At 38.0% G+C, this 23,136-nt stretch overlaps 1 protein-coding gene across 1 annotated transcript in view; it reads right to left on the bottom strand.

Annotated features, from left to right (window-relative positions):
• The window catches only part of CC2D2B (coiled-coil and C2 domain containing 2B), a 92,158-nt gene extending 75,165 nt beyond the window's left edge, over positions 1–16,993 (bottom strand). The window contains exons 1-9 of the mRNA XM_068961676.1: positions 16,952–16,993; positions 14,879–14,939; positions 13,371–13,447; positions 12,924–12,988; positions 11,280–11,376; positions 9,828–10,026; positions 6,679–6,815; positions 6,450–6,578; positions 1,298–1,507 (exon numbers count right to left, since the gene is read on the bottom strand). Of these exons, the coding sequence (XP_068817777.1) occupies positions 1,298–1,507; positions 6,450–6,578; positions 6,679–6,815; positions 9,828–10,026; positions 11,280–11,376; positions 12,924–12,988; positions 13,371–13,447; positions 14,879–14,939; positions 16,952–16,993 (1,017 nt within the window). The remainder of the gene's footprint in view (positions 1–1,297; positions 1,508–6,449; positions 6,579–6,678; positions 6,816–9,827; positions 10,027–11,279; positions 11,377–12,923; positions 12,989–13,370; positions 13,448–14,878; positions 14,940–16,951) is intronic.
• Between the last annotated feature and the right edge of the window lie 6,143 nt (positions 16,994–23,136).

Below are 23,136 nucleotides of genomic sequence, written 5' to 3'. Positions count from 1 at the left end.
AAAGATTACACAACAGTGCTGGAAAACTATTAAATAGACAAATCATATTTTCAATGGCCTACATCTTAGTTTCAGAGTTGGTTCTTTCATTCAAAAAAACAATGGTCATATTAAACTAAAAGTTAGAATATTCAACTTTTGTTTTAGGAAATATTCTGACCTTATTAATTCATAGGCTTCATTTAGGAAGTACTCCCACACATTTGCTACATGAAAACTCAATCAAATGGATTAAGTCTTATTGTTTCTGCACTTGTACTTTAAAAAGCAAATATATTAAGGTATAATTCATTTCTAGTGTATTGAAATGTCTTGGTGACTCTACTAGGCTTGATTATTTAACTAAATACCTCACTAAATATTTAAGTGTATTAATTAGCTGAATGAGACCTATCAGAATATCTTTTCAGAGAGAACACTAGTTAACAAAACATTCATGTACCAAAAACTCAGCATACAGTCTAAAGGAGAGGTACATATCTATAAAAGTAGTCAGTGGGTATATTTCTTTGATTCCTCCTCAGATTTTATGTACCCTTTATGATGTCATTGGGCTTCCATAAAGAACCTGCCTGCCAAGCAGGAGACATATGCAGGTTTGATCCTGGAGTCTGGAAGATCCCCTGAAGTAACCCACTCCAATAGTCTTGCCTGGAGAATCCCATGAACTGAGGAGCCTGGTGAGCCACAGTCCATAGGGCTGCAAAGAGTCGGACGCGGCTGAAGCTACATAACATGCATGCATGCAAGAATTCCATGGACAGAGGAACCTGGCAGGCTATAGTCCACGGGGTCACAAAGAGTTGGACACGACTGAGTGCATGTGCAACACACACAAACACACACACACACACACACGCACGTGTGCACACGCATGCGTGTCATTAGACGATTAGTTGGCTAAATCATTCTCATACTAAACTCTGTAGAAGGTTCAGGATCATTAATATTTTTATCAAAAAATACTTTCTTACAAGACTTGAAATAGTCATTTGGTTCTTTAAATAGTAATCATTTCAAATATTCTTCTTGAGTCATAGGATCAAGAAATACCCATTGATTAGCAAACTATTTATAAATGCTAAACACCCTGAAGGATATGTTTGAGTCTGTCTCCCTGGTCAGTTAATTCCTACAGTTTCTTTTCAGAAAAACTGAAATCAAGCTTTCTTTTATTTGGTTAAATAGTTGAAGTGCTAAGGGAATATTCCACCATAACTTGCTCTGTACTAAGTTTTTTTTTTTTCTTTCAATATTAAAGATTCAGCTCTGTAAACATAATGAAAACCATGCTTACCTTCTCATAAAGCAGCTGTGGTAAATTCTGTTGCTGCCTGTCCTGAAAACACTCATAAAGTTGGAGCAGCCTAGCACATAATACTTGTTCTTGATTGAAGAGAGGATGATGACTGAATTGCAAACCCACTATATTGAGATCTAATTGGTACATTTCCCTTTGACCTTCCATTTTGTTCCTAATGGAGCTTTCTAAATCAGATTTCACTGCCTTTTAAAGAAAAGTATTCACACAATGTTAATTCAATTCTATTTTTTTTAATTACAAGTAACTCCTTATAAAAGTAACGTGCTAACTGTTAAGAAAATAAAGACAAAAGCAAAAAAAACAATTGTTTGCTCCTTCTTTCTTAAAACTGATTATAGCCCTTGATTTCATATATTTATATTGGAGCATTTTAATCACCTTACTATAAATGGTCATCTACTTTACTACTATGTGCTGACAGAGGCTGAACTTTCAAGTTACAAGCCCCCAAGTAATTTCCTAAAGGATCACGATAAAAAAAAAATGGTGTTTAGAATTGGTGGGTCAATAGTTCGTTAATGTGATAATCTAATAATCATCTGGAGCTAGATTTAAACCGCAAACTATTATCTCTGCTTCAGTGGCCCTTACAGCATTGAGATTTTTATTTCCCAGTGAGAAACCCCAAATGAACCTTGCCTCCATAGCTGGCTGTGCATAATAAAAACTGTAGGAGACAGAAGGGAAAGGCAGGCAGAGGTATTTGTCTGACACCAATTCCAGAATGGAGAAGGCAATGGCACCCCACTCCAGTACTCTTGCCTGGAAAATTCCATGGACAGAGGAGCCTGGTGGGCTGCAGTCCATGCGGTCTCTGAGGGTCGGACACGACTGAGCGACTTCACTTTCACTTTTCACTTTCATGCATTGGAGAAGGAAATGGCAACCCACTCCAGTGTTCTTGCCTGGAGAATCCCAGGGACAGGGGAGCCTGATGGGCGCCGTCTCTGGGGTCGCACAGAGTCAGACATGACTGAAGCGACTTAGCAGCAGCAATTGCAGAATATTACCTGCTAAGGATGGTGCTACAGAATGAATTTTAATACTCAAGTTTACATGCATGGTGAAGTGACATTTTATATTTATTCCAACTGTAAGAGTCCATGAAACACTGAAATTAGCTTGAATGAAGTTAAAAAAAGAGCAGAAAGCTCCGATGACAATTATTAATAGCATTTGTAGCAATAAAGTGTTTTTTAATTCAGATACGTACACTGGGTTTTTTAGGCATAATGCTATTGAATAGTTAATAAACTACAGATTAATGTAGACATAACTTTTACATGCACTTTTGACATTTTTCAAAACCAAAAAATTCATTTGACTTGCTTTACTGTGGTGGTCTAGAAGTGAACCAGCAATATCTCAGAGATATGCCTATGTTCCCAAATATCTATACAAAACAAGCAGAGTAACTAGATAGCAAGACCAAAAATCCAGAGACAAGATTTTAAACAAAACTGCATCTGAAAACATCTCCACTGAATCCAAAATACAAGTGGGTGGAGAAAAACCACTAACAGCAAGATCTGCATAGTATTGGTGACTGTATAAAAGTCGAAAGAAGCAATGAAACATCTGACCATCATGTTAAGAGAACCTGAAAGAACCAACAGATACTCATCAGAAAGTAAAACAAGCCAATTTTAAAAAAGAAGGTAAAACTCTTACGGGTTTTGTCTACTCAAAGTATGGGTAACAGCAAGGAATTTTGGTAAAAACATCAACACTCATTCATGATAAAAAAAAATCTTGTATTTGTCTTAATTTTAAAAGTAGGACAACTAATTAGACCTTAAATGCACTTTTTTATGGTAAAATGGTAAAAGATTTTCTTAGCAGCAAGAAGTTTTGGTGTATTTTTAGAAAATCCTGAAATAAATTTATAAGTGGTATAAAGATATTAAAAACATATTATATGAGGAATTAAAAAAAACTTTTCTAGATTCTCTGAGAAATAAACAGAGACTATGGAGAAGAAAAGAGAGCATATATTATGTAGAAAGAAGATTCTCACATGTTAAAGAAAGATAAGGAGACCTCCGAAAGTATAAATCTCTTCAGTTTAGGGAGAAACCTTATTTTCTGTGTAAGCTGAGAAGTATCAGCATTATAAGGAATGAAATACTCTTGCTGTTAAAATGTTGCAGCTACTGGAATATGAGGGATGGGATGGGGAGGGAGGTGGGAGCAGGGTTCAGGATGGGGAACACATGTATACCCATGGCTGATTCATGTCAATGTATGGCAAAAACCACTACAATATTGTAAAGTAATTAGCCTCCAACTAAAATAATTAATTTTTTTTAAAAAGAAAGAGATACAGAAAGGCATCTTTTAAGAAAAAACATTGACTACAAAAGGCATATAATTACTAGAAGAGGAAAAGTAAGATCATGGCACCTGGTCCCATCACTTCATGGGAAATAGATGGGGAAACAATGGAAACAGTGACAGTCTTTATTTCCTGAGGCTCCAAAATCACTGCAGATGGTGACTGCAGCCATGAAATTAAAAGATGCTTGCTCCTTGGAAGAAAACTATGACCAACCTAGACAGCATATTAAAAAGCAGAGACATTACTTTCCCAACAAAGGTCTGTCTAGTCAAAGCTATGGTTTTTCCAGTAGTCATGTATGGATGTGAGTTGGACTGTAAAGAAAGCTGAGCACTGAAGAATTGATGCTTTTGAACAAAGCTAGTGGAGGTGATGGAATTCCACTTGAGCTATTTCAAATCCTGAAAGATGATGCTGTGAAAGTGCTGCACTCAATATGCCAGCAAATTTGGAAAACTCAGCAGTGGTCACAGAACTGGAAAAGGTCCGTTTTCATTCCAATCCCAAAGAAAGGCAATGCCAAAGAATGCTCAAACTACCACACAATTGCACTCATCTCACACGCTAGTAAAGTAATACTCAAAATTCTCCAAGCCAGGCTTCAGCAGTACGTAAACCGTGAACTTCCTGATGTTCAAGCTGGTTTTAGAAAAGGCAGAGGAACCAGAGATCAAATTGCCAACATCCGTTGGATCATGGAAAGCAAGAGAGTTCCAGAAAAACATCTATTTCTGCTTTAGTAACTATGCCAAAGCCTTTGACTGTGTGGATCACAAGAAACTGTGGAAGATTTTGAGAGAGATGGGAATACCAGACCACCTGACCTGCCTCTTGAGAAATCTGTATGCAGGTCAGGAAGCAACAGTGAGAACTGGACATGGAACAACAGACTGGGTCCAAATAGGGGAAGGAGTATGTCAAGGCTGTATACTGTCACCCTGCTTATTTAACTTATACGCAGAGCACATCATGAGAAACGCTGGACTGGAAGAAGCACAAGCTGGAATCAAGATTGCCAGGAGAAATATCAATAACCTCAGATATGCAGATGACACCACCCTTATGGCAGAAAGTGAAGAGGAACTAAAAAGCTTCTTGATGAAAGTGAAAGAGGAGAGTGAAAAAGTTGGCCTAAAGCTCAACATTCAGAAAATGAAGATCACGGCATCCCGTCCCATCACTTCATGGGAAATAGATGGGGAAACAGTGGAAACAGTGTCAGACTTTATTTTTCTGGGTTCCAAAATCACTGCAGATGGTGACTGCAGCCATGAAATTAAAAGACGCTTACTCCTTGGAAGAAAAGTTATGAGCAACCTAGATAGCATATTCAAAAGCAGAGACATTACTTTGCCAGCTAAGATCTGTCTAGTCAAGGCTATGGTTTTTCCAGTAGTCATGTATGGATGTGAGAGTTGGACTGTGAAGAAGGCTGAACGCTGAAGAATTGATGCTTTTGAACTGTGGTGTTGGAGAAGACTCTTGAGAGTCCCTTGGACTGCAAAGAGATCCAACCAGTCCATTCTGAAGGAGATCAACCCTGGGATTTCTTTGGAAGGAATGATGCTAAAGCTGAAACTCCAGTACTTTGGCCACCTCATGCGAAGAGTTGACTCATTGGAGAAGACTCTGATGCTGGGAGGGATTGGGGGCAGGAGGAGAAGGGGACGATAGAGGATGAGATGGCTGGATGGCATCACTGACTCGATGAACACAAGTCTGAGTGAACTCCAGGAGTTGGTGATAGACAGGGAGGCCTGGCGTGCTGCGATTCATGGGGTCGCAAAGAGTCGGACACAACTGAGCGACTGAACTGAACTGTGGTATTGAAGAAGACTCTTGAGATTGCCTTGAACAGCAAGGAGATCAAACCAGTCAATATTAAAAGAAATTAACTCAGAATATTCACTGAAGGACTGATGCTGAAGCTGAAGTTCCAACACTTTGGCCACCTGATGTGAAAAGCCAACTCATTGGATAAAGTTCTGATGCTGGGAAAGACTGAAAGCAGGAGAAGAGGGACAACAGAAGATGAGATGGTTGGATGGCATCACCGACTCAATGGACATGAGTTTTAGTGAACTCTGGGTGATAATTAAAAGCAGGGAAGCCTGGTGTGCTGCAGTCCGTGGGGTTGCAAAGAGTCATACGATTATGTGACTGAACAACAACAAAGGCAAGTGATTGAGCAATTAAGTTTTTTTACATAATTCTTATTTAAATTTTTTTATGCCAGATTTTTAATATAACTATTGCTGTCTAAATATTTCTTTTCATTAGGTTAATGAACTGCTAATTTTCATAAGGTGCTCCGAAATACATATAAAATTTGTTCCTTTGATTATAAGTACAATATATATTCATTTCTGAAATCTAGAAGAGAGTATAAGAAAAAAAATAAAAATAAGCCTATGTCCTACTATCCAGAGATAATTATTAACTCTGATATATTTCCCAGACTTTTAATCTATATACACACATATGTCTGTACTTATTCATTGATAAATTCATTCACTCATTATCTATTTTTATAAAGATAGGATCATATGAAATTTCATGTTCTGCCTTTTTTTTAAACTTCATATTCTGAGCTCTCCCCCCATCATTAAATATTCCTTGAAAACATAATTTTAATGGCTATTTAATACTTCATCATAGTTTTGCCTTTACTAGACTTACTAATATCCTCAAAAGGTGAATTAACAAAATAAGTATACAAGTAAATATACAAGTTATAATTTATGTTACAAGAATTCTAAACATAATCACAAATTAACTGTTGGTTACCTTTCTATACATGGTCTTCAGTGCTGGATTTAAAGGTTCCTTGCTTATGTTTAGTCTGAAATTCCATGACCGTCTAATAGGTGAAGGTAATGACATTATTTCTCCACTTTCTTCAAACCAACACTTTCCCTATTAAAAATATTTAAGAATAGAGTAATTAAATATTACACTAAAAACAAATGTCACATACTGCAAGTGAGTGATTTAGCTTATCAGGTAGTGAACTTGCCTCTTCTAGTTTAAGCAGACGATTTTCCATTTTGTTGCAGGTCTTTTTATATATTTCTGGCTTTTTCTGAATATAGAATCCTTCTTCTTCTAAAATGCGTGGCATCATATCTTCTGGCAGTTTAAGCTGGTTGATCACTTAATAACAAAACCTAGATGTTACTTTCAAGTCCAAAACAGTAAACTGGGATTAACCAAACAAGAAGCAAAAGAGGACTATCAAATACTCTATCACTAAAGTCTACCATTCTATCTACTACTGTGGGCAGGAATCCCTTAGAAGAAATGGAGTAGCCATCATGGTCAACAAGAGTCCAAAATGCAGTGCTTGGATGCAATCTCAAAAACGAAAACAATGATCTCTGTTTGTTTCCAAGGCAAACCATTCAATATCACAGTAATCCAAGTCTATGCCCCAACCAGTAACGCTGAAGAAGCTGAAGTTGAACAGTTCTAGGAAGATCTACAAGACTTTTTAGAACTAAAACCCAAAAAAGATGTCCTTTTCATTATAGGAGACTGGAATGCAAAAGCAGGAAGTTAAGAAACACCTGGAGTAACAGGTAAATTTGGCCTTGGAATATAGAATGAAGCAGGGCAAAAGCTAATAGAGTTTTGCGAAGAGAACGCACTGGTCATAGGAAACACCCTCTTCCGACAACACAAGAGAAGACTCTACACTTGGACATCACCAGATGGTCAACACCGAAATCAGAATGATTATATTCTTTGCAGCCAAAGATGGAGAAGCTCTATAGAGTCAGCAAAAACAAGACAGGGAGCTGCCCATGGCTCAGATTCATTGCCAAATTCAGACTGAAATTGAAGACAGTGAGGAAAACCACTAGACCATTAGGTATGACCTAAATCAAATCCCGTATGATTATACAGTGGAAGTGAGAAATAGATTTAAGAGACTAGATCAGATAGAGTGCCTGAAGAACTATGGATGGAGGTTTGTGACATTGTACAGGAGACAGGGATCAAGACCATCCCCATGGAAAAGAAATGCAAAAAAAGCAAAATGGCTGTCTAAGGAAGCCTTACAAATAGCTGTAGAAAGAAGAAAAGCAAAAAGCAAAGGAGAAAAGGAAAGATATACCCATCTGAATGCAGAGTTCCAAAGAATAGCAAGGAGAGATAAGAAAGGCTTCCTCAGCAATCAATCCAAAGAAATAGAGGAAAACAATAGAATGGGAAAGACTATGGATCTCGTCAAGAAAATTAGAGATATCAAGGGAATATTTCATGCAAAGATGGGCTCAATAAAGGACAGAAATGGTATGGACCTAACAGAAGCAGAAAATATTAAGAAGAGGTGGCAAGAATACACAGAAGAACTGTACAAAAAAGATCTTCATGACCCAGATAATCATGATGGTGTGATCACTCACCTAGAGCCAGACATCCTGGAATGTGAAGTCAAGTGAGCCTTAGGAAGCATCACTATGAACAAAGCTAGTGGAGGTGATGGAATTCCAGTTGAGCTATTTCAAATCCTGGAAGATGATGCTGCACTCAATATGCCAGCAAATTTGGAAAACTCAGCAGTGGCCACAGGACTGGAAAAGGTCAGGTTTCATTCCAATCCCAAAGAAAGGCAATGCCAAACAATGCTCAAACTACCGCACAATTGCACTCATCTCAAATGCTAGTAAAATAACACTCAAAATTCTCCAAGCCAGGCTTCAGCACTACGTGAACCGTGAACTTCCTGATGTTCAAGCTGGTTTTAGAAAAGGCAGAGGAACCAGCGATCAAATTGCCAACATCCGCTGGATCATGGAAAAAGCAAGAGAGTTCCAGAAAAACGTCTATTTCTGCTTTATTGACTATGCCAAAGCCTTTGACTGTGTGGATCACAAGAAACTGTGGAAAATTCTGGAAGAGATGGGGATACCAGACCACCTGACCTGCCTCCTGAGAAACCTGTATGCAGGTCAGGAAGCAACAGTTAGAACTGGACATGGAACAACAGACTGGTTCCAAATAGGAAAAGGAGTACGTCAAGGCTGTATATTGTCACCCTGCTTATTTAACTTCTATGCAGAGTACATCATGAGAAATGCTGGACTGGAAGAAGCACAAGCTGGAATCAAGATTTCCAGGAAAAATATCAATAACTTCAGATATGCAGATAACACCACCCTTATGGCAGAAAGTGAAGAATTAAGAGCCTCTTCATGAAAGTGAAACAGGAGAGTGAAAAAGTTGGCTTAAAGCTCAACATTCAGAAAACTAAAATCATGGCATCTGGTCCCATCACTTCATGGGAGATAGATGGGAAAACAGTGGAAACAGTGTCAGACTTTATTTTTGGGGGCTCCACAATCACTGCAGATGGTGACTGCAGCCATGAAATTAAAAGACGCTTCCTCTTTTAAGGAAAGTTATGACCAACCTAGGCAGCATATTAAAAAGCAGAATCATTACTTTGCCAACAAAGGTCCACGTAGTCGAGGCTATAGTTTTTCCAGTAGTCATATATGGATGTGAGAGTTGGACTGTGAAGAAATCTGAGCACCGAAGAATTGATGCTTTTGAACTGTGGTGTTGGAGAAGACTCGAGAGTCCCTTGGACTGCAATGAGGTCCAACCAGTCCATCCTAAAGGAGATCAGTCTGAGTGTCCATCGGAAGAACTGATGTTAAAGCTGAAACTCCAATACTTTGGCCACCTGATGCAAAGAGCTGACTCATTTGAAAAGACCCTGATGCTGGGAAAGATTGGAGGGGTAGGAGAAGGGGACGACAGAGGATGAGATGGTTGGATGGCATCGTGGACTCAATGGACATGAGTTTGAGTAAACTCCAGGAGTAGGTGATGGATAGGGAGGCCTGGCCTGCTGCAGTCCATGGAGTTGCAAAGTTGGACACGACTGAGAGACTGAACTAACTGAAAGTCTACCAGAAAGTCAAATACACAGACACAGACACACAGACACACACACGACAACAAATGAGCTCTCTTAACCAATTCCCTTAACCTCAGATAATGCACAAAGAATAAATACAGATAGCTTTCTATAATTTCAGATCATTACTTTTTATCTACCCACCATACAAAGAAGCTATTATCCTACACTATCATTCATTAATGACTTGAATACTTTTATCATGAAAAAAATATCATGAAAAAAATCTCCTTTACCTGGAGAACTACTTGGAACAAAAATATTTGCCTGTTGTTTTTTTATTTGTTCTTGGTCATCTTTATAATCAGCAGCCTTTACTTCAAGTAAATCTGGGAAAATGACTTCTTCCACAAAATGTTCATCTTGGCCCTCAGCAAAGTTCTGTAAATCATCACCAAGTGAAAAATGTTTGTGGTAACTACCATTTACTGATTTCTGTTGAATCCCAAAAGAAACATAAGTATACATGGTTGTCCCCAATGATTAATGTGCAGATAAATAAAATGTACTAAAATCCTGCCATGAAGTCTTTCTGATCTATGCCACCTAGTTCAAGTTCAAGCTGAAACCACGTTACAATGAACTTTCATTGAACACTGAAGAACTCACTTAAGGCTTAATATCATAAACTATGATTTTCGTATAGCCCTTCATTGCAATTCTCAACAAAATACTACTGAAAAAGAACTACAATTCAAGTCTCTCCTCTCCTATGGAAAAATGTTCTAAGATATTGGTCTATGATAGTCCAATTGTTGAGAATTTACAGTACAGGGCAAAGTCTAGGGACATCAAGCCATGTGGTCTTCAGCCCCATTTTTTTCACCATTCAGAAAGCAGTACTACCTAAGGTAATGTGGAGCAGTCATGTTCTTTTCTGGATGCTCTTTAAGAAAAAAAGAAAGAAAAGTAACAATACAAGTAGAAGTCTGTGACAGATGATCAATTATTTCTGAAATATGATATATAAAAGTTTCAAACAATGGAGATATTGAAGTAGACATATTACTAAATGTAAAAACGTACACTTTTATATCATATCAGAAATTTTATATGTCTCTTCACACACACAAAAAAATCACCATTTTAGATGACTATAGTTGTTTAACTTAAAATCTACATATATTGAAAGAAAGAAGGAGACAGAGTATGTGAGTCATGTAAATAAAAATCCCTTAATTTTTGAAAACATACATTTAGGGACAAATAATTAAATAAAAAGAATTAATCATAGAATTCCTTTGAATAGATAACTGTACATGGCTTTGATCAATTTGACAAAATTGAGTAACATGGTTAAGTATCATCTAGGTTCATATCGCGTCATCGCATCATCATATTTTCTGTATATGTTTCTGTCATGAAATCAAAAAAGATTTTAAAATCAGATATTTTTGTGGCTTTTTTTTTCATAAGTCAAACAAGATATGACACTGACACCTCGAGCAAGATTTGAGGTATCTTCACATAGGGGATTGAAGATTTCAACCACAAAGAGGGGCTCTTTGTACCTTCCAGAGCTCCCATTACCAAGCTACCTGTACTGCACCCCTGGTAGGGCTTTAAACCTGGCTTCAGAGCTGAGATCTGCCCTGACAGCTGAGTCACATCAAGCTCTCATCTTAAATCCCAGCTTTTTAACCCTTCCTACTAAATCTGCCTATATTTTCAGGAGGAACAAATCCAACCTGCTCTGCAGATTGGCCTATAGCTGAGTCTTCTTCACCACTCAGAATGAAAAATGAAAGACCTTCATCCAGTGGAACTTCAGCCTGTGGGTTAAGCAACAGTTAGCCAGTATTCAGTGTTGACATGAATATAAATAGACTCTTACTTTTCAATACCATAAAGGAATCTTTTAAATGTAAATCACCTATCACTTCTTTCTCACGTACATTTAATGGATTGTTTTTAGAGAGATTTGGGAGAAGAATCAATCAATCAATCAATCAATCAAACTGCTAGTTCCTAGGAGCCAAAGAATTTTAAAATATGCAAAATATAAAATCTTATCCTATATATTTGTATCTACAACTTAGCTGACTCATTAACTTTCAACAATACTTATATATAAATTTTCAGGATATACTTTTACTTCCCTTTGTCTCTGCTCTTTGCAAAATCATTTGCTAAAATCCTCAACTTCCTGAGCAGCTATGCCAATTTAGTAGTTTGTAATGGAAATTCTTAGAAGCCAATTTCTCTTCCTTTTCACCTCTTTTCTTGACATTCAATGAAGTGATGTTGACAAATTTCCTTTTTTTTTAAACTATTCATAGTTAAATTACATCCAATCCAGGCACACTTTTATTCATTTGTTGAATGAATAACATATATACAAACATCTTTTCCTTAGTCTATTTTTACTTTAATTAAAATAATTTGTACTAAGAATCCAAGAAGGACCCTACAAAGAGGACAAAGATGAACTTCGTAAAAACCCAAGAAACGATCATTGCATTTTAAAGTTTGTAGGGTTTAATACTCTCATTGCTTATGGCAAAAATGACTAGTTGTTAATGACTGTCTCTTTTCCTATCTCTAATAACAGAATCTTTTAACTAGATAGCTAGACAATGCACCCATGTTCTTTTAGTGGAAATCTGGTGTGCAATTTGCAGGTCTTGTCCTGCAAGAGATCAATCTGCAATCCTATGGCTCTCTTCCTTTTGCCTTGCCTTTGGCCAGCAAATGAAAACCCTGGAGTTTTGCCACTGGACTCAAGGATGGAAACCAAGTGTTGAAGAGGCAGAACTCTCCTAGCAGCCTCGCGTGTGTGCATACAAGTTGCTTCAGTACGACTCTTTGTGACCCTAAGGACTGTAGCCTGCCAGGATCCTCTGTCCATGGGATTCTCCAGGTAAGAATACTAGAGTGGATTGCCATGCCCTTCTCCACCTAGCAGCCTGGACTACTTATCTATTATATTAAAGAGGAATATAAAGAAGACATTTTAGTTTGAATCTTTTTGTTAAAGCTGCTTTGCCTTTACTCTAAATAACACAGTTCTTTTAAAATTTGAGTTGTTTTTTTCATTTCAAGTTTCAAATATATGATTACACATTGGATTTTAGAACAAAATCTGTAAGTCAGGGATCACCTAAAATATTGTATTATAATTTTTTAGGATGCAAAATAATGTCAAGTAGAAATAGAGTGACTGAAAACTAGCACAAGAGTGACCAAAATGGTCTAAAATTGGATTATAGTGTTGACTGCATAATTCTGTAAGTTTACTAAAATTCACTGAATCGTACACTTAAAATGGGTGAATTTTTGCTCTGTAAAGTACATCTCAATAAAGCTGTAAGGTTAAAAAAGAGTTATTCACCTTAGACCACTGATATATCTTATTATCAATGAGCAGTTGAGTTGATGATTTTTCACCTTGATTAATCTGAAACACAATGCAAACACAATGCAAATGAAGAGTATGGAAAACTTAATTTCTACAGATATAGATTTAATCATGCTCATAAGTCTTCGGCCCAAAATGGATAAAAACAAAGACTTCTCAATGTTTTTCTTTTTTAAAAAAGTATATACATGTTCTCTCCTGAGATGTCATATATAGTGACCACAAGCAAATCATTTAATTTTTCTTGGCTTTAGGTTTGAAGGGAAAAAAAGCAAGGAAAAGAATCTAAAGCTTTTTGGATTTCAGGAGTTATGTTAAAACTGAATTTTAGCTCTTTTCTGACAAAGAAAAGTTCACCATGATACATGCTACATTTAAACAGTAAATTTGAAAATGAGAAAGAAAAAAAAATTAGCATTACCTTGGCATTTTTTAGCTTTTCTCTTACTTTGCCTCTCAGAGTTTCTATTATGTTTTGATTTTCTTCTACATTCAAATCTGTCAGGAAGCCAACAGAATACAGAGCTCATGACACTTTCTTAAAGTATAACGAAACAGCAATAGAGTCCTTATTAAATAGCTAGCTAACATGCATTTCTTTGGATCATGACAATTATGAAGACCAAATCACTGCCCCATGAGAGTTCAGAATCTAGGAAACAGAGCTTAGAACCTTCCTCCTTTTCATCTGGAATAGTCATGCATGATCAGGACTGAATTTTGCAGTCAGGCTTAAAAAAAAAAATTGTTGAGAAACCTTTTTTACCTTTTAGGAAAAAGAAATCCATGAAAACAGTAATATTCTATATATAAACTGTAGACAGTCTACAAAATATATAAATATCAAAGCCATTCTATATAAGCTGCTCTATAGTCTATAAAATATATAAATATCAATACTTCAATGTGATTAAACTGAAGAGGAAGGAATCTGAAAAAAAGAAAGGTAAGTCTTCAAGCACTCATTTTTAACCACTTATGTCAGTTCTGAAAATTCAGTGTAATACAGCTGACCCCAATTCCTGCCAGCTCCTACAAGAAATGAAACAATCCTGTTGAGTATAAAGACTGCTCCAGCTGTCGAGTGCACTCTAAGCCACATATTATTTTTGATTCATCCATCAGATGATCTACCATATGGACTGAGGACAGGAGTCATGCAGTCCTAGGTATAGAAAATGAAGGACCTAATGGTCATTTTGCCTTGTATTTTTCTTTTTCTTTTCCCTGCCTTTGAGTACTTAATGATAAATAAAAAATGGTGGAAATAGACGGTGAGCATAAAACTAAATCAGTATAGGTTATGCGAATCTTCTTTTTCTTTTAACTTTTTGGCCATAAGGCATGTGGGACCTTAGTTCCCCCACTGGGGATCAAACCCATGCACTCTGTAGTTGGAAGTGCAGTATTAACCACTGGACCACCAGGAAAGTCCCCAAACATCTTCATTTTTAACTGTAGTGTTCTGTGATATAATTTAAAAATTATTAGTTGGTTTGTTTATACTCTATTCCCAGAACTTAGAATGACAGATGGCATATAGTAGGTGTTTAATAAATATGTGCTGGATGAATGAAACAGGGATAAACCATTGTTTATTTATCTTTCTTCCTGAGATCTGAAGTTTACTAAAGCATGTTCTAGATCTCTGTATCTTTATGGTCGAACACAGCCTGAATCATGAGGAGATTTTCCATGTTTGCACAGAAAAAGAGAGGAAACAAAATTTAATTTTATTACATGCACTGACTTTACCATTATTTCTTTATGCCCACTTGTATTAAATATTATATAGGAAGTTTAGCTTCTGTTTGAACTCATCTTTTAAGGAACTGTGTTCCCAAATGAAACTGTGGGGTAGGATTAGTCATTTATATTAAAATAAATAAAGCCCAGCAGCATCAGAGCTGTGGTATACTTATTGAGAACCTTTTGGGATACGCTCGTCTACATTTTCTTCTACTGCAACGTTATCTGCGTCTTCTGACATCTGCAAGAAAAGAGCGGTAGGGTTACCTTGCATCTTTTTGTTCCGGCATTTAATATCTTTTCATAAGTTCATCAGCCCTTCGAATGCAGAAGGAAATGGCAACCCACTCCAGTATTCTTGCCTGGAGAATCCCAGGGACAGAGGACCCTGGTGGGCTGCTGTCTACGGGGTCGCACAGAGTCGGATACGACTAAAGTGACTTAGCAGCAGCAGCCCTTTGAAAGTTACCTCCTTTAAAATGACAATTCATATCTTTTGCCCATGTTCTTAAATTTCACTCTTTTATCAGTTGGTATGATCTCTTTATGGCTTCCCAAGTGGCGCTAATGATAAAGACTCCATCTGCCAATGCAGAAGGAACAGATACAGGTTCAGTCCCTGAGTTGGGAAGATCCTCTGGAGAAGGGCACGGCAACCCACTCCAGTATTCTTGCCTGGAGAATTCGATGGAGAGAGAAACCTGGCGGGTTATGGTCCATAGTGTTGCAAATAGGTGGACACGACTGAAGTGATTTAGCATGCAGCCATGAGCTCTTTACACATAGGAGATTTTTAAATAAGAAATTGCTCTCTGTAATATTTAAAAGGACATTTAAATGATAAAATCCAGTAGTTAGTTCTTAGTGTTCATATATTGCCTACTTTATGTATCTTTTAGGAAGATCAAATGAGATCAAACAAATAAAAATACTTTGAAACTCAACACCATATCAATGTTAGCTATTACTTGAGTACTCTGTAGCATGTGATAACTTTCTAAAAGCTTTCCAGATCCTTGTCCTCTATCATTTACCTCTCTGGTCACTAACTCCTTGTATCCTTCATTGGTCACACTTCTCTTAATAGTTTAAATGTAGGGTACATTCAAAGGCTTTGCAGAATGTATATATTCCCATGACTTCCTAAATGTGTCTCTAACCTTGATTGCTCTCCTGAATACCATATTTCTAGTTGCCTAGTAGTATTTCTAATTGAATATCCTACCATCATCAAAAACTCAACATGTTAAAATCAGCATTTAGTTCCTTCACCACTTTTTAAACTTCAATATTCCAAAATGAAACCATCCTAGCAATGTTAAACTCTTTTTCAGCACAATAAGGATAAGTTTGGTTTTCATTTTAAGTTAAAAAAATAGAATAGCAAAAGACTCTTTAAACAACAACTGTACATGCTAATCAAACTAGTGTGCAGCTGGAGTGGGAGAAGCAAGCAGACACACATTAGATTTATAATCACAGTAAAAACATGGATTCGCGTCAAAAGCCAAAGCACGGTATTGACATGACCATAGTTACAAGCTTAGTCTATACATTTTCTGAAAGAACTCCAAAATCCACCAGTGGTTTCTGAACCACAGTTAAGAATGGCTAAATAAGGTCAATATGAATTAAGATGTTCTGTTCTTATTAAACCTTTAGCATTTTCCTCAACAAAATTGAAAATACTTAAATTCTTGACCAAGGGGACAGCAAACCTTGAAGGTGTGATGGAACATCAATGCCACCAAGTGAGTGATAGAGGTCTCCTTTAATTCCTAATAATATCACCCAACATGCTGAATATATTTTGCATAACTGCCCATCCCCATTTAGAAGACAGGAATAAAATATGAATCTTAATTGGAATTACTGTAGGTGACATGTAGATGCCAGTCCTAAAAATGTTTCACTTGCTGATTAAAAAACAAAGAAAAACATTTTTTTTTTTTTTTAGCAAAGTAGGGAATTGACTGCTGGCTGGCTGAGAGAACAGATAAATAAACATTTAAATAAGGGAACAAATAAATAAGTAAATATATAAATAATTCCCCTCTAATACTCTTAATTACATAATTGACAGATCAAACAGTATATCACCCTTAAATTTTCATATTATTTTTTAACATACGAACCATATGATTTGTATATAAAATCAAATATACCGTTTTTTCCAAGATTATCTTACATTTATAATTGAGCTATTTTGTATAATCAAAATCCTTATAAACTCCATTAATACTCCATTAATACCTTTCTAAAAATATCTTCTTTTCTCTTTGAAATCTTTCTCATGATGGTTCTCTCATTTCCACTTTCTAAATAAATAAGAAATATCTTTAAGAATGATATAAGTACTGAGAGAAAACAACTATTTTGATGCATAAGATAAACTTATGCTATGTAAATTTTTAAATTTAACTAAAAACTAAACAAAGAAACACACTATTGCCTTTAATACTATTTAGTTATTGATTATCTATAATATTTAATCTTTACTGGTACTGGCATATGGAAAAGGTGGAACTTAACCAAAAAATTCTACAATTAAGTGTGAGACAGCATTATTTCACAGTGTTTCACAAAAACTAGCATGAATTCCATGTCTTCCATTACCTAAGTTTGAAAATTAGTGTCTTTTAGTTAACTGTGATCTTATTTTCTAAAAGAAAACCTAGGAACCAAGTCTTGACAAAGGATTTTTCTGATCCATCAATCTGTACATGTGTTTGAAAGGCATCAAAATTAAATCATCCATTGTTCTCAGAACTAAGCCTGAAAATTTCACATCACAACCTGTTTCTGTAGGTCAAGAAAGATTGGGTCTAATTCCCTTGAAACTTCTGGTATTATAATATATATAAAACTGAAAAGGTGACAAAACAAATTATAAAAACTGTAGTATATTTTCAAAGATTATATCCAACACACAATGCAATATAATTTCACTACCCACAAAGTTCATCACAGGATTGATAAAAATGTATTAATCCATATAGCACTGAGAACCATGAGGTCTAGAAACCGGACACAAGTAAGTCCTGTGATGCTGCATTTTATTTAAACCTGAACATATATCTTGGTGCCTGTACTCACAGTCCCTGCTGGAGAGAAACTCAAAATGGAGCACCTTTCTGTAAGTGAGGCCAAGAAAGCTTCTGTCCACTTCCCCACTTTAAGCCCTGCTCAACATTCTCCAAAATAAACCTTCAGCTATACTCAGACCAAACTCTTCTTTATATTTCCTGGCATTTCCACTGTTTGATTTTTCCACCTTTCCCTTAATCTAGGGCATTCCACGTTTCAAAGCCTCATTCAAAGGTCACACCTTCCGGGATTTTTTTTTTTTTTTTCTGACTCTGGTCCTTTTGTGATCTCCACTAGCACTAATAATAACGTATTTTTTGTTCATTACAGCCTACCCTGCAAGCTCACTTTCTGCCTGCTCTAAAGTGAGGACGAGAGCTGGGCACTGAACTCATCTGCCCTCCACCAATCCTAGCAAGTATCCAGCACACAGTAGGGACTCAATAAATAATACGAACCTGGATTTGAAACAAATCAGGCACTGCTCTCGAATGCGGTATGATGGAATGGTTCTCAGCCTTATCAATTCCCAAAAGTGATGACTAATGGATGAGCCAGATCTTGGGGACTACAAGTCTCAGGGGCCCATGCGGGTCTGGACCTGGTAGTCTGGGGACTCCGCGGGTTCCTTCCACAGAGTAGGGCTGCAACCAGACGAAATATTGGAGTGTCCTACAGGGAAGCGTAAGGACATTTTATGGGTCATTAAGACATTCACCTGGATGGTCGGTGCCCTTCTGCTATGCCTGGGGGGAGAAGTCAGGACGCGCAGTTCACCACGGACTCTGAGCTGTCACCAACCGCCCCGCACCGCTCGCGACGTCTACACCCCACGCACCCCAAGCCTGCGGAGCTCTTCCTCCTCAGGGCTGGACGGCTAGGCGGTCCAGGAGCATGCGCGATGTGGCCTCTCAGCCAGCCTGGCGGGAGCGCGCGCCGAGCCTGTGTGTTCCGGAATCTTCGGTGCGCTACTTCTGCTCACCTGGCTGTCACGGCTTGAGACTCACCCTCGTCCCAGCCTAGCGTGTCTGGTGGTTTTGATCACCCGCCGCTGAGCTTGTGTCTCAGTAGCCACAGTTGCCCTGGTGGCTGTTCTGGAAGAGATCTGAAAGCGGGCTGGCCTGGATCGTGACAGCCCCACATCTCTCGTCCCGGTGAAGAATTGTATCCCCAAACCGGTAAGTATTGGCCGCACGCCCCCTGGCCTGCGCGGGCCGGGGGTGACCGACCACCCGAGTCGCCTCTGAGCAGGTGTTCCTGGCGGAGGATGCTCCCCAGCTGGCCGTAGAAGTGCGGTCGCCCACGCCGTCCAGGTGCGCCTGGGAGCCTGCGACCTGCTTCGCTCTGCGCTGCCTCTGCCTTGCCGCGAGCAGAGATTCTTTGAGTTCAGGCGCTTTGGGTGTGGCATCTCAAAAGACCGCCCGGAATATGCAAGGGGCGGGGGGGTCTTTCTCTTTCCGGAGCCTGCTATTAGTGTAACAAATTTATTTTTCAAGCTTAAAATAGGGCATGCTGGACACGCTCGCTCATGTCATGTCATCTTTGTTTAATAATAATAATAAACTTTACATTGTCTTATCTTCTTTTCCCAGTGATTGACCGCCGTGTTAAAATAAAGAGTTAAATAAAATGTTCTGTGGTTGGAAATTTGTCCTGGCAAACTCTTGGCGGGGGCATAGGCAGCGAGGAGGGAGGAAATTTGCTAGTACGGAAAGCCGCACCGAGGTGCTATCTGTACGCTTTCATTCATTCAAACGTTTAGCAAATGTTTATTAGCTGCTTTCTCTGTAAGGCGTTGTGCTTAGCGTTTTAATTCTAGAGAAACTAGAAAGTGTTTAAAACTTCTAACAAACCTTGTACATTTAGGGGAGGGGAGATGTGAAAGTAGAGAAACTGCTGCAAAGCTAATGTTCTAGGTTATACTGGTGCATTATGACATAAGTAGAAATAGACCTGCCGTCTATGGGGTCGCACAGAGTCGGGCACGACTGAAGCGACTTAGCAGCAGCAGCAGCAGCAGCAGAAATAGACCTGAAGTTCTACTCACCTAATAATCTGAAATAATGCACACAGATAAACGTGTCCAAACCTTGAAATCATTTGGCCAAACTGTCATTCTGAATAAAATCCTTCCTGCGTCTCCCATCTTGATTTTCTAGGGCTCTTCTGTGTAGGAATTTAGGAAAAATGATAGTGGAGAAAGAGAGAAAAAGTCTAGAAATACTTCCTTTAAATAGCAACGTTATGGAGTATGTGGGCATGTGCAAACAATATCTAATCTGTTAGGTACACCTAACTCCTGAAATAAAAAAATTAATTAATTATAATTATTAATTAATTAATAATGATTATATTAATACAGTGTCTTCTGAGTTCACCAGCTCCTAATCCTGTCCACTTAGTTCTTCAGGTTAAGCTTTGAATACTCCAGAAACTCTTCACATAGGACATCACTATTACGGGCTATTTTTCTTTTCTTTTCCATTTGAGTCTTTGTCTGTGTGAACTTGTGCTGTGCTTAGTCGCTCAGTTGTGTTTGACTCTGTGTGACCCCACGGACTGTAACCCACCAGGGTCCTCGGTCCATGGGATTCCCCAGGCAAGAATGCTGGAGTGGGTTGCCATGCCGTCCTCTAGGGAATCTTCCAACCCAGGGATTGAACCCAGGTCTCCCACATTGTAGGTCGATTCTTTACCATCTGAGCCACCAAGGAGTCTCATGAATACTGGAGTGGGTAGCCTATCCCTTCTCCAGAGGATCTTCCTGACCCAGGAATTGAAGCAGGGTCTCCTGTATTGCAGGCAGACTCTTTACCAGCTGAGCTACCAGAGAGGCCCCATTGTGAACCTAGTTTGGCAGTAAAGACAGCATATTCTATACAGAGTTAACAGATTATGTTTCTTAAAAAGCCAGATAGTAAATATTTTAGGTTTGCCGGCCATATAGCCTCTGTCACAATTACTGAAGTCTGCCACTGTAGCCTGAAATCAGCCATAGGCAACATAAAGAAATGGGCGAGGTTGTGTTCCAGTAAGGCTTTATTTACAAAAACATATCGCTTACCTTCCCAACCCCTGTTCTATACAGTTCCCATCTGCTGTGGGTTAATTTTATTTCCTTCCTCAGGGTTGAGACAAAATGAATTTGCACTTTGTCTTATCACAACTTGAGTAATGTGCTGTACCATCACTTGTGATGTAGTCTGTACAAAGACTTCAGCGAAAGAACCCATTAAACAAATGATCCCAAGCCATTTACGGCAAGTAAGGGATGGTTATACAGATTTAGGAACAGTTTTGTACTGAAAAATGTTAACAATTACTGGAGAGGCTGCGTCTGCTAGTGAAGAAGCACTGCCACATTTCCAAGAGAACTGAAGTTGATTAAGGAGACCAACCACATTCACGTAACTTTTATTACAGTATATTGCTGTAATGTTCTATTTTTAAATTAGGCACATGAGATTGACGGTAACCAGTAATAAAATAAAACAGTTACAGAAATATACTGTAACGAAAGTTATGATTCATTATTGTTGTCAATCTCTTATGTGCCTAATTTATAAATTTTATCATATATATGATATAGGAGAAAACGTGTATATATAGTTCATTACTATCCACAGTTTCAGACATCCATTGGGAGTCTTGGAATGTGTTCCCTACAAATAAGCAGGGATTACTGTATCTACTTTGTTTTTACCATTTAATTAAAATTGCCTTCCCAGAGATCACCAACAATCCAGTCAAATCCTGCAGCTTTTCTTTGTTAATGATCTCTGGGATCATTAACCACTCTCCATGTATACTTTGTATTTTTAGTTTTGCACACTATTATTCAAGCTTGTCTCTTAATTTTCTGGTAGCTATCAGTCACCTTAAGTTGTCTTCTTCCTTCTCACTGCAGATATTTTATAGACTCGCTTTGGCTTTGTGCTTTTATTCCTATACTTGATTTTTAAAATCACATTTTCTTTTCAAATCATAAGTATTTGGTAAAGCTTATTTAATAGTTCATAGAAGAATGACTGTTTTATATTTGTTTTTAGAGACCACATGTTTTATTCTACAATGCACTAAAGTCTTTTTTTTAGTGCTTAATAGGCAATGGCACCCCACTCCGGTACTCTTGCCTGGAAAACCCCATGGACAGAGGAGCCTGGTAGGCTGCAGTCCATGGGGTTGCTAAGAGTCGGACATGACTGAGCGACTTCACTTTCACTTCTCAGTTTCATGCATTGGAGAAGGAAATGGCAACCCACTCCAGTGTTCTTGCCTGGAGAATCCCAGGAACAGGGGAGCCTGATGGGCTGCCGTCTATGAGGTTGGACAGAGTTGGACACGACTGAAGTGACTTAGCAGCAGCAGCAGCAGCAGGCTAAATAAAGGGCTTCCCAAGTGGCGCTAGCGGTAAAGAACCCACCTGCCAATCCAGGAGACTGGATATGATCCCTGGGTTTGGAAGATCCCCTGGAGGAGGGCATGGCAACCCACTCCAGTATTCTTGCCTGGAAAATCCTCATAGACAGAGGAGCCTGGAGGGCTACAGTCCATAGGGTCACAAAGAGTCGGACATGACTAAAGCGACTTAGCACACACAGGCTAAATAAAGTTTAGCTAGAAACTGAATTTTGCCTGGGAGTTAGAAATTTCCTTCCTAGTATTTATTCAAGTATTCTAGGAGGAAAATTTACTGGCTAACTCATTTCTATTTCTTATAAGAAGTCCTCAATTAAATCTCTCTCATGTTTTCCTTCTCTTGGAAACCTTTTGCTTGTGCTTATTTATAGCCCTTACCTTAGGAAATGTTCTTCCCAACAGATGGCAAAGTACCAGAAAATCAACACTTTACTAGAATTTAGAAAAGTCACTTTTTGAACTCAGTATTCTGTTAAGGTAGTGATTACTGTTCTTAAACTAAGATATAATTCTTCCCATCTTTTTATCTAGCCATTATCTCTGAGAAAATTTCCTTTATAACATGTCCAGATGTCAGTTTTCTTCTTTTTGAAATAAAGCAACAGGGAATTTCCTGGCTGTCCAATGGTTAGGACTCTGCACTTCCACTTCTGGGAGCCCAGTTCAATCCCTGGTCCCAGATCTAAGATCCTGTAAACTGTGTGGCGCAGCACTCACACCCACCCCCCTAAAAAAAAAAAAACCTAAGCAACATTGGAACAGTTCAAAAATCTTATGTATCTTAGCATATTTTCAGCAGGCATTCCTAAAGAATATCTTCTGTTTTATTTTCTCTTCTTTTGTAAAGATATAGTATTCATTCAGCATCTTTTATACGCTGCTTAGCAGTTCTCCTAAGATCTCTACATGTCAGATATAGTACTAAACATGGC

This window comes from Capricornis sumatraensis, chromosome 23 (assembly GCF_032405125.1).
Source record: "Capricornis sumatraensis isolate serow.1 chromosome 23, serow.2, whole genome shotgun sequence".
In the NCBI taxonomy this organism is placed as follows: Eukaryota; Metazoa; Chordata; class Mammalia; order Artiodactyla; family Bovidae; genus Capricornis; species Capricornis sumatraensis.
This window is presented reverse-complemented; position numbering and strand designations above follow the sequence as displayed.